The sequence below is a fragment of the Corylus avellana genome, chromosome ca3 (assembly GCF_901000735.1).
Source record: "Corylus avellana chromosome ca3, CavTom2PMs-1.0".
NCBI classification, from domain to species: domain Eukaryota; kingdom Viridiplantae; phylum Streptophyta; class Magnoliopsida; order Fagales; family Betulaceae; genus Corylus; species Corylus avellana.
Genome location: NC_081543.1, coordinates 2877804 through 2890380, shown reverse-complemented (window position 1 = coordinate 2890380; position 12577 = coordinate 2877804). Strand labels below are relative to the sequence as shown.

The following is a 12577-nucleotide window of genomic DNA, read 5'->3' as shown; positions in this document are numbered from 1 at the left end:
TTTTTTTTTTAATCATGGTTATTTTTGTTATTTTTGGATAAAACGGGACATTGCAACCACAAGTAGTTTGAGAAGATATTTACAGGACATTGTAAATTATTTGGTAGGTAGAAGAGGTAAATTTACTTATTCCTTCAAATTTTTATGTTTGCAAGCTTAATAGGAGTAAAAGAATTGTTAAATGGTTTGAGAGTTTTTATTAAAGTATATTAATATACATATTTGAACATCAATCTAATTTAAAAGTCTAAGTTAAGGGGCTTGGATCACTTAAATATCTTAATTACTATTTTTTTATTTTTTATTTTAATATGTAACTCAACACTCACAACATATATAACATCATATATTGTTTAAGAGTGTGCCTACATTGTGTTTACGAGCATGTTTGACCAAAAAAAAAAAACCAATTTGTAAACGTGAAAAAAATATACGTTTTCAATCAATATGATAAGTGTCAAATATTGCATTTTGTACCATTTTATTTACATTAGTTAATCCTTTAGTTATGTCGTTATTTAATATTTTATGTTACTTCTGTGTTTTTAGTATTTTGTAGGTCATTAAAGAAAAACTACAGCGTTAAAGGAAAAAATGCAAAGTTTGAAAGCGAGTATTAAAATTTACACAACACAATAAATAGTGTATTTTTTTAAATACACGATGTAAAATGCCGAAACTGCAATTTTAACAAATTTTTAACTTTTTTTTAAAATTACGTTTTTATTAAATTGCTTTTTTTTCTTTTTTTTTTTTCTTTTTTTGGAATTAAAATTTGGCTATGAAACAAATATTTAGAGAGAGAATGATACAATACAAAGGGGGGGGTAATTTTGATAAGTGAGGGAAGGTATGGGCCGATCTGTGCATGACAACGAGGCAAAGAGAGAGGGGGAAAAAGACAAAGGAATCCTGTCCAATCAGTCGCTATCAGTGGTGAGCAAGGGGTGTGGCCAAGGCCAATCTCGAGAATTAAGTACTGGCAGATGGCTCACCGCTTCTCTGACTCGGTCACCACCCTATGGGGCTCCGCCAGCCTCGGCTTCCAACACGTCGGGTCCCCATTGGCTCACACCCCATGTAACCATGGGCCCATCCCTGTCCTCCACAGCATTTTATAAAATGATAAAAAAAATTTTGTATGGTCTCACCTGAGAGTTGCTTCGATATTTGTACTTATATCACATAAACTAATGTATATTCTTTTTCTCAATTCTATTGGTCGGCATAAGAATGAGTCAAATCGTCTATGAAAATGAAACTATTTCAAGGTTTTCTTTTTTAATCCAAAAAATATTTTAATGCGGCATAATGGTCAAAAATATATATATATTTTATATTTTAAAATGTATTATGTATTTCGGTAGAGTTATTTGTACTACATAGATAGATTAATAGGACTCATTAAACTTGGATTAATATCGAGGGTGAGTGCTTTATGAAGGACGCACCATGAGAGACTGAGATCGGATGTAATTAACTGACTATTGCATGTAATAAAGGCAACCAATGTTAGAAGGTAGGTGAGCATTGCACATGTTTTGATAATTGCGCAGTCAGTTAGAGCATTTGTTCAAACTAGTTCGAGGCCTACCTGTCATCTCACATTAACTATTCGTATCATATATAGTTTCTTCTCGAATTTTAGCATTAACAATCTACTACAAAAAGGAAGACTGTTGTGTGCATGTGTAATTGCCCCCTCTCCTCTTATTTTCATAGCACTTCATTATAGCATGAACAATGGTCCAAAGCTACAAGGACAAAGGTCACATGTCCTCCTCATTGGACCAACTCGAAGGAGGGGATCTGTGTGTTATACCCATCAACACATTGCGTAATTGTCATGCCACACTGGTTAGTTGTCCAGCATATGAGCTTCCAATGCTTCTGGCCTTTTCACTTCAACCTTGATCATGACCGCTGGAATTGAACAAGAAAGCTAACCACCCTCTTCAAATTCGAATTCGTTCCATCAACACAAGAATAAAAAGTTCATAAACAACAATGGCACTTCTAGCTAATGTTGCATGTATCTACAAGGTCATTGGTAAGGGTGGGTAGATTAACAGTTTACCACTTACCAACTGCCACCGAATTGTCACCGATTGACAACCGACTTCCGGCGGTTGGTAGGTAGAATAAAAATGTTGTTTTAACATCGGTTCGGTAGGCGGTAAAAAACAAAATTTATCGATTAAACGACTTTGCTAATTTTTCAAGTGAATTTTGAATTTTATCTTGTAACTTTTCTTATTGTATTTGTCAAGCTGATTTGTGGTTGTCATTTTAGTTCATGTTCCATGAATTTACCTTATCTTTTCATTTATAAAACATATTCTTTATTGATTTTGTAGTTACAAGGAAATTAATAAATATTAACATAAAAACTTGTAACCGATAATTAACCCACTTAACTGACTACCTATTAACCGACTAACTAAAAAGGTCAAAACTATTATTTGTCGATATAAAGTCGGTTAATTAATTAACTTAACCAACTTTTATGAATCGGCAAGTGAAAATGTCCCTATTGACACTGACCGAACTGATACCTACCCTTAGTTATTGGCATGTTCTCCATGTGCTCGAGTGGGTCTCCGAAACCCATACTCTCCTCTCTGAGTCTTTGGAATTCGGACAGAAAATTTCAAAGAATCCTGGTCACTTCTAGTTTGTACCGATCACGTCAAATGGGCTGCCATTTTTTATGCCAATGCCTCTTGCAATTTGGCAATCTAAGTCAAAACATCAACATTTCTCGGAAGCTTTGCACGTTAAGATAAAGTGCTAATTCCCAATGGCACAATCTTGTACGTGTGTAATGGATGTTTGGGCCAACCAGCATATGCAGATAACTTGAATGAAACTCAATGGACCACAGTAATATAATGCACATCTTCTGACCTATACAGTTAGGTAATTGGCTCCTCACAAAATATCAAACCGCCATCCAAAAATCTTGTCAACTTAAACTTTGAAAGTGACCATACACAAGTTCAAGCTCAAGTGCGATTAGGGTTCTTTGGTTTATTTGTTTATTTTTATTTTTTTAAAGGAATGGAGCGACTTTTATAGATAGCAAAACAAACAATAATCACAACGCTTTACAGAAATAATATCCGAAATACGATAGAGAATTTTCTCAATAAATCCCTTGCTCTACAGTCCACGATGAGAAAAAGCTTCTCTTTGGTTTATTTGTTCAATCCTGAATTACCCTTAAAAACATACTTATTATTTTTATTCTTCTTATTATTTATTTATTATTATTTTTAAAAAAAAAAAAAACATTTCGGTACTGGCCCTATTATTACAAAGCAACAGCATTCTGGTCCAAAATGGTCCGTACTCTAATGTCTTCTCTTAATGGCCACGGCCCAAAGCTTAATGGTCCATGGCCTAAACATATTGGACTTCAATATTCATCTTAAATGGATAAACTACAAGTTCCTAAAAAATTTATAAACGTCTTGGTATATCAAAATTGATTATATATATATATATATATATATATATATATATATATACACACACTTCAAGAATCAAAAGCTAGCAATGAAATATTCTTAAGTTATGGGATTATTACAAGAGAAATAATTTATTTCTTCTTCCGATTCAGAGATTCAACAGGAATTTTAAAAATTAGAAAGATGAGAAAAGTACGGTATATCTACTAGAAACATGTCTATCCATATATGGAAGATGCTGTCATCATTCATGCATGGAACCACGTACAAAGTGGCAATTGACAAAAGACAAGTAGTTTTTCAGAACATGTTTCTAGCACAAAGTCTAAGCAATTCCATACAAGTTGGGGCTCTACCAGACATGAGAAAAGACAGAAGTCACGTGAAATTTGGAAAATCTGAAGGATCTTTCTATTGGTTTCTTCTACATTCATTTGGGCCATCGCTCATCGCTGTAGGATGAGGCACACATGGGAAGGCTATGTGAATTGGAGAACAGACCCTGCCTTAAGAGGCCGTCATGGTGGCATACATGCTCGAAGCGTCTTCTTATGAGATAAGAGCATGTTTGGGATTATATTTGAAAAATAAAGTTTTTAAGTAAAAAAAAAAAAAAATTTTGATAGAAGCTTCATTTTTAACCTTTAAACAAATTAAAGTGCATTTTGTCTATTTTTGGACTATTAAAAACGCTTTCAATTTGTTTTAACAAACATGTAGTTTTTTCTTCAAACGAACTTTTTGAGTGTTAAAGGCACTTTTAATTAGGTCATTCAAACGCACAGCTAAACATGCCCTAAGAAAGCTTTGGATCAACATATATAAGCACGTTTTCAATATTCCATTCAAATGCACATTATAGTAATAAAACAATCCAACGTTTGAGTAGTTTATATGGTGTGAATGACTTATATAGAAAGATGCTTATAGAAGTTAAAGCCACACATTATTTTCTTATTGGGTGAGAGACTAAACTTTATAAATAATTTTAAGAAAGTTTTAAATTAACTAGTCTTTTTAGAGTGGGTATAATCAGGTGGCTAAATTTTTTTTTTTTTGGCCTTAAGTACGGTTCAAAGGACTTGTTTTAAGATAACAAAAGAAAAACAAAACAAGCAGGATCCTCAGATAGGAGATTAAGGTTCAAGAAGAATCTGTTCCAGTCCAGCGTTTTATTTTTGGGTTTGATTTAATTAGATAATTTGGAAGAGTACCTTAAATTAGGTTTGGTTTCTGGTTTGTATAATGTATTGTTCCAATTACTAACTTGATTAAGTATTGTGTGTCTAATTAACATCAAACGGGGATGTAGCTCAGATGGTAGAGCGCTCGCTTAGCATGCGAGAGGTACGGGGATCGATACCCCGCATCTCCATTTCTATGAAAATTTTTGCTTGTAAGAGGTGCTCCATTAATATAACTCTTAATAAAGAAAATCAAACCTACAATTACTGGTTCTCTTCTTCTCCCATTACCACAAAGTTTTAAACCAATACGTTACAAATATAGACATATTTATTGTAGTAAATAAATCCAATAATGCATTTGCATTTTTATACACTACTTATTTGATGCAGGTTTTTTTTTTTTTTTTGGGAATCTTTATGCTAGAGTCACGTTTGGTGTAGGAATAAACCTAAAAATGAAATAGTTATTCGGTTGTTTGGGTGTACATGACCCATTATTTTCCTTGTTTGGTTGTGCATAAATAGTTATTCCCTTAAAATGAGGAACACAATAGTTTTTTGGGAAATAATATAGAGCCAAAGTATTTTAAAAAATGATTCAATTTTGGTGAGAAAATTTGGTCCGTCATGAATTGTCACTAAACTAAAGAATAAGGCCCAGTTTTGTTTGCGAAATGGGTATTCAATTAGGAAAATAAATAGGTATTACTGGTAATAGAAGATGTTGGAATGAAATAATTATTCAAATTCTTTAGTTTGGTAGTAATATACATTTTATAATTGGAATTAAACTAAAATTACTAAAATGCCTATTTAATTTCTAATTTTTTCAAAACTCAAATTAAAAAAAAAAAGGTTAACGATTGGTTTTTATATATATGGTTTTTTGGGAAAACCTTATTCTTTCCCTCAATAATAGTTATTTCTCTAATTTTTTTTTAGAAGAATAGCTATTATGTGTGCAAGGGATTAGTGATTCCCACATAAATAACTATTATAGGAATAGACCATTACCAAACAAAAAAATGATTATTCCATTCCAGGAGTCTATTTCGCAAACCAAACGGGCTCTAAGAATAGTCATTATAGTTCCAAATTGGTAGTTTAATCGCCTAGGATCACGTCTCATAAAGTGAATATTACTAGTTTAAATCATCCTCGCCCATTTCTCCCATGTGTGGACATATTAGGAAAATAAAAAGTCATTACATTTTTATTTTTTTTTTGTATCTAGAAATAAATACTCACTTCTATTCCTAATTGTCACTATTCGGGTGTACCAAATCAAAACAAACATAATTTTTTTACAAACTAGCTTCTAAGAATGACATGTGTGATTCTCGCATGCTAAGTAACCCAATTTGTAGAAATTAAAAAATCATCCCCCCCTACCCTAAAAAAAAAAAAAAAAAAACCATTAGAAAAGAGAAAACAAAAGTCATTTAATGCCAATTTTCAACCTTCACTAGAAATGCAATGTTCACCCTTAAGATTATCCACTTTACATACTTCATATTAGTCTATTAGATAATAGATATATATGTTTCTTACTTGGACCTAAATGGTAGTGCAACTATAAGAAACATGCCATAATCTATACATTGCAAAAATAGACAGTATTTTTGATCTCTATACATGCCATGCCATCCTATCTCATTCCCCAATCTATTGCAAATCCGTGTCCCAAAAGTTAGCATTTCTCAGCACATATTGGCAACACCTTACACTACAAAATCCAAAAGAAAAGACAAGAAGAAAAAGAAAATCAATCAGCTTCTTGTAAACCACCCAGCACAAGGGACGCAACCAGCAAGCTAGCACCGCCGGCCGCGAGTGTCCCGCCCAGCAGGGCCTGCGCAGCCACCAGCCCCGGAGAATCGTCTGGAATCACCACGACTACCACCAGCGCCGCCACCAGCACTGGCAAAGCGGCGGAGGCGAGAGCGGAGGGCGAGAAGCCGGCGGCCCTCTCAAGCAAGCTGAGAAGGCCCAGGTCCTCGGCCTTGGAGAACACCCCGAGCTTCTCGATGGAGGAGAGAGTGAAGCCCAGCTCCTCCGCTTTGGACAGAAGCCCGGCCTTCTCGACGTTGCTCAGAACCTTTCGCTTTTCCAGCTCCTTGAACACGTCCACCTCCACTTCCTCCGACCCTTCGTAGAATATGCCCGCTCCGAACCACTGCTTCTCCCAGCCGTTGTCCAACTTGTTCACCTGCGCTTTTCGTATTGGCGTTAGCCTTTGAACTCGATTTTTGGTTCTTGGGATTGGGTTAATTTTTCCAGGAAAAATTTTAAAAGCTAATAATAATGTACAATGGATGCGATTACTTCCTGTTTGGATGCCAAGAAAATAAAACGAACCCAACTAAGCTGTTCTCTTAGCAACAAGCAAAGGGCATTTCATATGTAGTTGGCTCAATTGTGTAATGCTCTGCCTAAATTAATCAAGCACTCCTAAGACTTTTCCAATTCATGTTTCAATCTAAGACGTTATTTTCCGTCTCTTTCCCAGAATTTTCTCGACAGCCAAACATGAATTTGAAGGATACTCAAGGAAATGACAAAAAGAAAAGAAGTACCTTCTTTTTGGGTGCCATGCCGACGACAGTGAGCGATTTTCTGGCGGGAAAAACGCCGGCAAAGCGAGGTTCAGAGGATAGGAAGTGGTTGGATTCGATCCCGCGAACACATACCGCAGCTGAAAAGGATGCACTGACCGCCATGAATGGATGATCAGAGAGAGAAAAAGACAGACAGATCGAGCTTCAAGTTCCCAGAGCTGTCTCTCCGTGTGAGATTTCTCTTGGTGAAGGGAGCTGCCACGTGGGATGGTGGACGTTGAGATGAAAGGTCAAGAGTCTTCCTGTGTGTGTAATCTATATTCTATAGTTGTATCATATCCACCAATCAAAATGGTGATAGCTTTATCCCGGAAAGAGAGAAATTATCTTGAAATTGTATTTAACTTTTTATTGTGATTACTTTGTATTTTCATTTTAAATGTTGTTAATAAAAAGCAAAGATTTATAATGTTTTTTTATTTTTATGCAAAGCTTTTAGGCTTTCATTAAAAAATTGTTGAGGAAAGAAATTGCTTAACAAGTACAATATTTCGAGTAAATACAGGATAATCTTTTATTCAAACTTGTTGCAAAGATTGATGAATTACCGTCTTCGTTAGATAGTGGGTTATTTCGTTTGCTTCTCTATTAATGTACCCCACATATCATGACTGAAAACTATTCAGCATAGTTTTTGTATCCTCGATCAATTTCCCATACCGACTCCAACAATGTCCCTCCTCCCACAAAACATGTATTATTTCCAATGTAATTCCTTTAACTATGAAATGTTGAAGCCTTAAGTCTCTACTAAATTTTATTGCCTTCCATATTGCCAAAGGTTTAGCTATTATTGGGTCAGATATATACGGCTTTCTGAAACACATAAATGCCAACACATTACCCTCACAATTGTACCCACACACTTTTTTTTTTTTTTTTTTTTTGTCTACAGCTGCATCTCAATTTACTTTTATTACCTCAATAAGTGACTCTTTCCATCTTGGCCTCATAGTTGCTTGATTTCTCTACATATTAGTCTTCAAACTATGTGAACTTGTATGGAATTCTTCCATTGATTCTTTTGTGCTTCTTACTAATCGGGAAAGGTAGATAAAATCACCTCCACAAACTACTATATTTCTAGGAAGCCAAATTCTTCTTGCTATTGTAGCCACCAACTCCAAATCTTTCTCATCTATCCTCACCATTAGTTTTTCTAATATGCATAGACAATAATCTTCTTTGCTAGAGCATTTTTGAATCTTTCTATTACCATTCAACCCATACATCTATTGGCGACAAACATTTTCACATCATATGGCTAATGGTCTCTACATCCAAACCAGAAATAGGACAAAGTGGATCTTGCGCTATCCATCTTTTATAGAGGTTTTCTTTGGTTGGTATCATAGAACATCTTAACCATCCCCAGAACTCTAATATTCTAGATCTTCTGCCGCAAATTACTATAAATTGGAGTTTTAAAACTTCCTCTTTTACACTGTAGATTTCTTTCATTTTCAAGATGATAAGCACCTTTAAAATTTCCCATTCGTAGTACCAATCCAAAAAATATATTTCATCAAAGAAACTCTCCGCCAATTAGTATCTTCATCAATTAGCTCTTTAACTCTTACTCATCTGCCAAGAATCTTTACCGGTGATCGGAGACCTCCACTTCATGAAGCGTGGTACCATGAAATTCTTCTGCTTCATGGGGGCCACGCCTTATAAAACGGATGTCACTAGTTCGAATCACCCCTTTCTCCCTCTTATATAAACATGTCAAAAAAAGATAAATCTTTTGACATGAACTTATATGTTGAGAGGTAAGTTGCTTTTAAACCTCTTTATTTTATTTTATTTTTTTTTCACAAATAACTCAAAAATATAAAATATTTTTATCATTATATAATATCACATTATAATGTTTTTTAACAAAAAAATGAAAACACCCTTTAAAATTGCCCCCCGAAAAAAAAAATGGAAATAAAGAAAACTTGTATTAACGTGACTTTTAGATAAAACTTGTATTTTATTTTCTTACTATTATATTTTTTGAGAGAAATTTTCTCCAAATCAGTCTTGAGCAAAATATCTTTCAATCTATTTAAAATAGCACCAGTGTTTATAAACATTTAAAAGACACATTATATTTTTAACATTATTAATAGTAATTTACTAATTTAAACTAAATTTAATGTTCTTTTTAAATGTTTATAGATACTTAACACTATTTTAGATGAATCAGAGAGTATTTCATCCAGCCTGATTTGATGGAAATTTTTGTCATATATTTTTTTTGTCCTATATTTTTTCCATGGTATTTATGAAAATCCATACGTAGCCAAATAGGAAGAACGTAGGGCTGTAAATGAGCCGACACACTTGACAGCTCGCTCGCTACCCGCTTGGCTAAGCTTGACTCGAACTCGAGCTCGATACTGTACAAGCTCGCTCGTTATTGTTGAAACTCGCTCGATTAGATAGTGACACATACCCGACTCGCTCGATTAAGCTCGATAGGAGCTCGTGAGTTTGACTCGTTTAACTCGAGCTCGTCTGGCTCATTAGCCCGACTCGTTTGCTCGTTAATATATCTTATATATATACAAAATATATTACAAAAAATAGTTATATAAATTTAAATATGTATATGTGCGTTATATATTAGTATTAGCATACTAACTACTAACTAGTTAGTTAATAAACTAACTTATTAACTAAGTTAGTATATATTAAATTACTAATTGAGTATAATTAACTATATGTTATTTTGACAAAAAAAAAAAATGTTACTTAATATTTGTATATATGTTAGCACAATTCATATAGTCAGGACAATTAAAATACTTACTTATATTATTCATTTACTCCAAGCCACTTAATGGGAAGTGAATAAATCACTAAAATACCCTGGGTGCTCGCCACTGGAATATTAAATGGTGAAAAGGAATGAATTTTTTAAGTGAAGTTGATTTCTTAAAAAAAAAAATTTCAAGCCCAGTTATCATCTACTTCTAGGCTTGAGCTCGCTTAAGAATTTCCTTAGCGAGAGCTGAGTCGAGCTCATGAGGGCTCGGCTTGAGCTCGACTTGGCTTGTTCGAAATCAAATTTTTGTCGATCATGGGCTCGATCTTGAGCACCAGATTATTCCAATGAGCCGATCCTGAGCAAAGGGTTCTTAGCTCGACTCGAGCACGAGATCGACTCAATTAAATATTTTTTTAAATGAGCCAAGCCGAGTTTGCTAATACTTGACTCGGCTCGGCTCATTTATGGCCCTGGGAAGAAGAAACGTGGAGGACAGACTTTAATCAAGATTTTGACATAAATCTGCCTAGGTTTGTGAACCCGCAGTTTCATCTTCAACCCACGGTTATTACCTTTCTGGTGGCTGCTCAGACAACATAGTCGTCTTTCTCTTCGTCCTCTTGAAAGGGTCAATTTGTTGCCAGAAAAGCAAATCCAGGTAAGAATTTCGTCTTCTCTTGCTTTTCAATCTAATTTCACTAGTGGGTCTTTGTGGGATTTTCTTTTGCTTTACAAACTTTATTCTGTTGCTTTGAAAAGTATTAAAGTCAGACTCTGTGATCTACTGATCTACATACCCTTTTCTTTATTAAAGGGTTCTTTTTGCTTCATTATCATTTACGGACTATGAATGATTACAGTTTTATTGTGAAATGTGCAGTTGATGATTTTTATGAATGGGAATTATTCGAATGAATATGATCACGCTTAACAAGAACCCCAACATGTCGTTTCTAGTTGATATACGGCAAAATGTTAGTTGTCATGTTCCAAAGTGTGTTCTTTTCTTTTATAAATTCTCTTAAGAATGTTTATTGTTCTTTCTTGTTCTGCTATATAATAGTATTACTTTTTCTAGATTGTATCACGATGGAGACTATTTGTAATGCTGCAAGCTGCAAACTTTTTAAGTAGGCTTGACGAAATTTTCTATGTTTATCCTGACAATTAGCTGTTAATCCAAAACAAAAAATATATATATTTTAAAGGTGTTTTTTTTTAAAAAAAAAATTAAAATTTGTAGTAACCTTTAGAGTTGAAGCTTTGTAGAATCTTCCTGGCAGGCTCATATCTTTGCATTTGGAAGGCTGTCGATGGCAGAGAAGCAAAGGGGTTGTAATTTGTTGACTTCCTTGTATTGGTTTACGCAAAATTTCTAGAGGATAAAATAGAATACAAGAAAATTATTTTATTTACATGGATTTTGGCTATTGTTGAAAAGATTGCTTACATCATCCTGTTGGGGTCTATATAAAAGTGATTAAGGTCTAGTTTGTTTCTTGCTCTCTTCCTTTGCCTTTTGAATTGTAAGTCTCTCTGTCTCTCTTCTCTTTGAAGTAAAATGAACTTTCTTGCTTCCTGTGTTCTTGTTGTGAAGCTGTGGATTCTGAAGCCTTGAACTACCTCTTATGAGGATTGAATGTGCTTGATGTGTGTGTATTCATGACATGCTTTTCTTTAATCTCCTTTTCTGTAAATATTCTTTGCCCTAATGCTTTTATTCAATTTATTCATGAAGCAATTTTTGGATAATCTTCAAACAATGAAATTCATCAAAGGAAATGGTTAGCAATCAATATATGGTAAATTTTATTTACCGAGTAGATTATGAGATTTTTATGAACAGCAAAATATTTGTTGTGTGACGTTTTTGGTTTCTATTTTTCCAAATATAGGCCTGCCGTTCATTTTGGGGACTTTTATGGGTATAGCTTTTCTGTAGGTTTCTATTTACTATGTACGCTGGTCTGTCATAGAAAAATTAGTGTCTGGAAAATATCATTCACTCTTCTGCTGTTTCATCTTTTGGAGTCTTTCAAAATTATATAAAAAGCTCTGGATGTCATTTTTCTCTGTTTCCAACAACATGCTGATTTATCTGCATATGTTTTAGAGATTCTAACATCCTGAAGAGAAGATGGGCAATCTGTTCTGTTGTGTACAAGTTGACCAATCCAAGGTGGCTATCAAGGAGAGATTTGGCAAGTTTGACGAAGTGCTTGAGCCAGGATGCCATTGTTTGCCTTGGTTCCTTGGAAGTCAGATTGCTGGCCATCTCACTCTTCGGTTGCAGCAATTGGATGTGCGATGTGAGACCAAGACAAAGGTTTGTAAATGTCCACAACCATGGAGATGATTAAACCTTTGTAGATGTGTGATGCTTGTTTATTGATCAGTAATTTGGCGTAAATAATTTTATTATTTCCTTGTAGCATAGTATTTACTTTTTGAAAATCTACTCCTGTATTGCCTAGGTGCATCCATATTGAGGTAAATCGTGATACCATCTGTTCTTAGCTTGTAATGTCACGCCCTGAACTCAAA

General features: G+C 34.3%; 1 protein-coding gene, 1 long non-coding RNA gene and 1 other non-coding gene across 3 annotated transcripts; 2 read left to right on the top strand and 1 right to left on the bottom strand.

Annotated features, from left to right (window-relative positions):
* The first annotated feature begins 4772 nt into the window (after positions 1–4772).
* Positions 4773–4845, top strand: TRNAA-AGC (transfer RNA alanine (anticodon AGC)). The gene has a single exon. It is a non-coding gene; the product is annotated as a tRNA-Ala (tRNA).
* Positions 4846–6231: 1386 nt separating this feature from the next.
* On the bottom strand, positions 6232–7555 carry LOC132175531 (uncharacterized). Its single transcript, XM_059587501.1, has 2 exons — positions 7234–7555; positions 6232–6866 (listed from the first exon to the last, which is right to left on the bottom strand). Exons 1-2 carry the CDS (start codon positions 7375–7377, stop codon positions 6423–6425), a joined length of 588 nt encoding a protein of 195 aa, XP_059443484.1. The 5' UTR covers positions 7378–7555; the 3' UTR covers positions 6232–6422.
* Positions 6873–7346, top strand: LOC132175532 (uncharacterized). Its single transcript, XR_009439438.1, has 2 exons — positions 6873–7077; positions 7167–7346. It is a non-coding gene; the product is annotated as an uncharacterized LOC132175532 (long non-coding RNA).
* Positions 7556–12577: the final 5022 nt, after the last annotated feature.

What these genes read in the sequence shown, in the direction of transcription:
- LOC132175531 (XM_059587501.1), bottom strand. Translation starts at nt 7,377, where the DNA reads ATGGCGGTCAGTGCATCCTTTTCAGCTGCGGTATGTGTTCGCGGGATC. An exon ending in GCATGGCACCCAAAAAGAAG is followed by an intron (nt 6,867 to 7,233) that starts GTACTTCTTTTC and finishes CGAAAAGCGCAG; the next exon opens with GTGAACAAGTTGGACAACGG.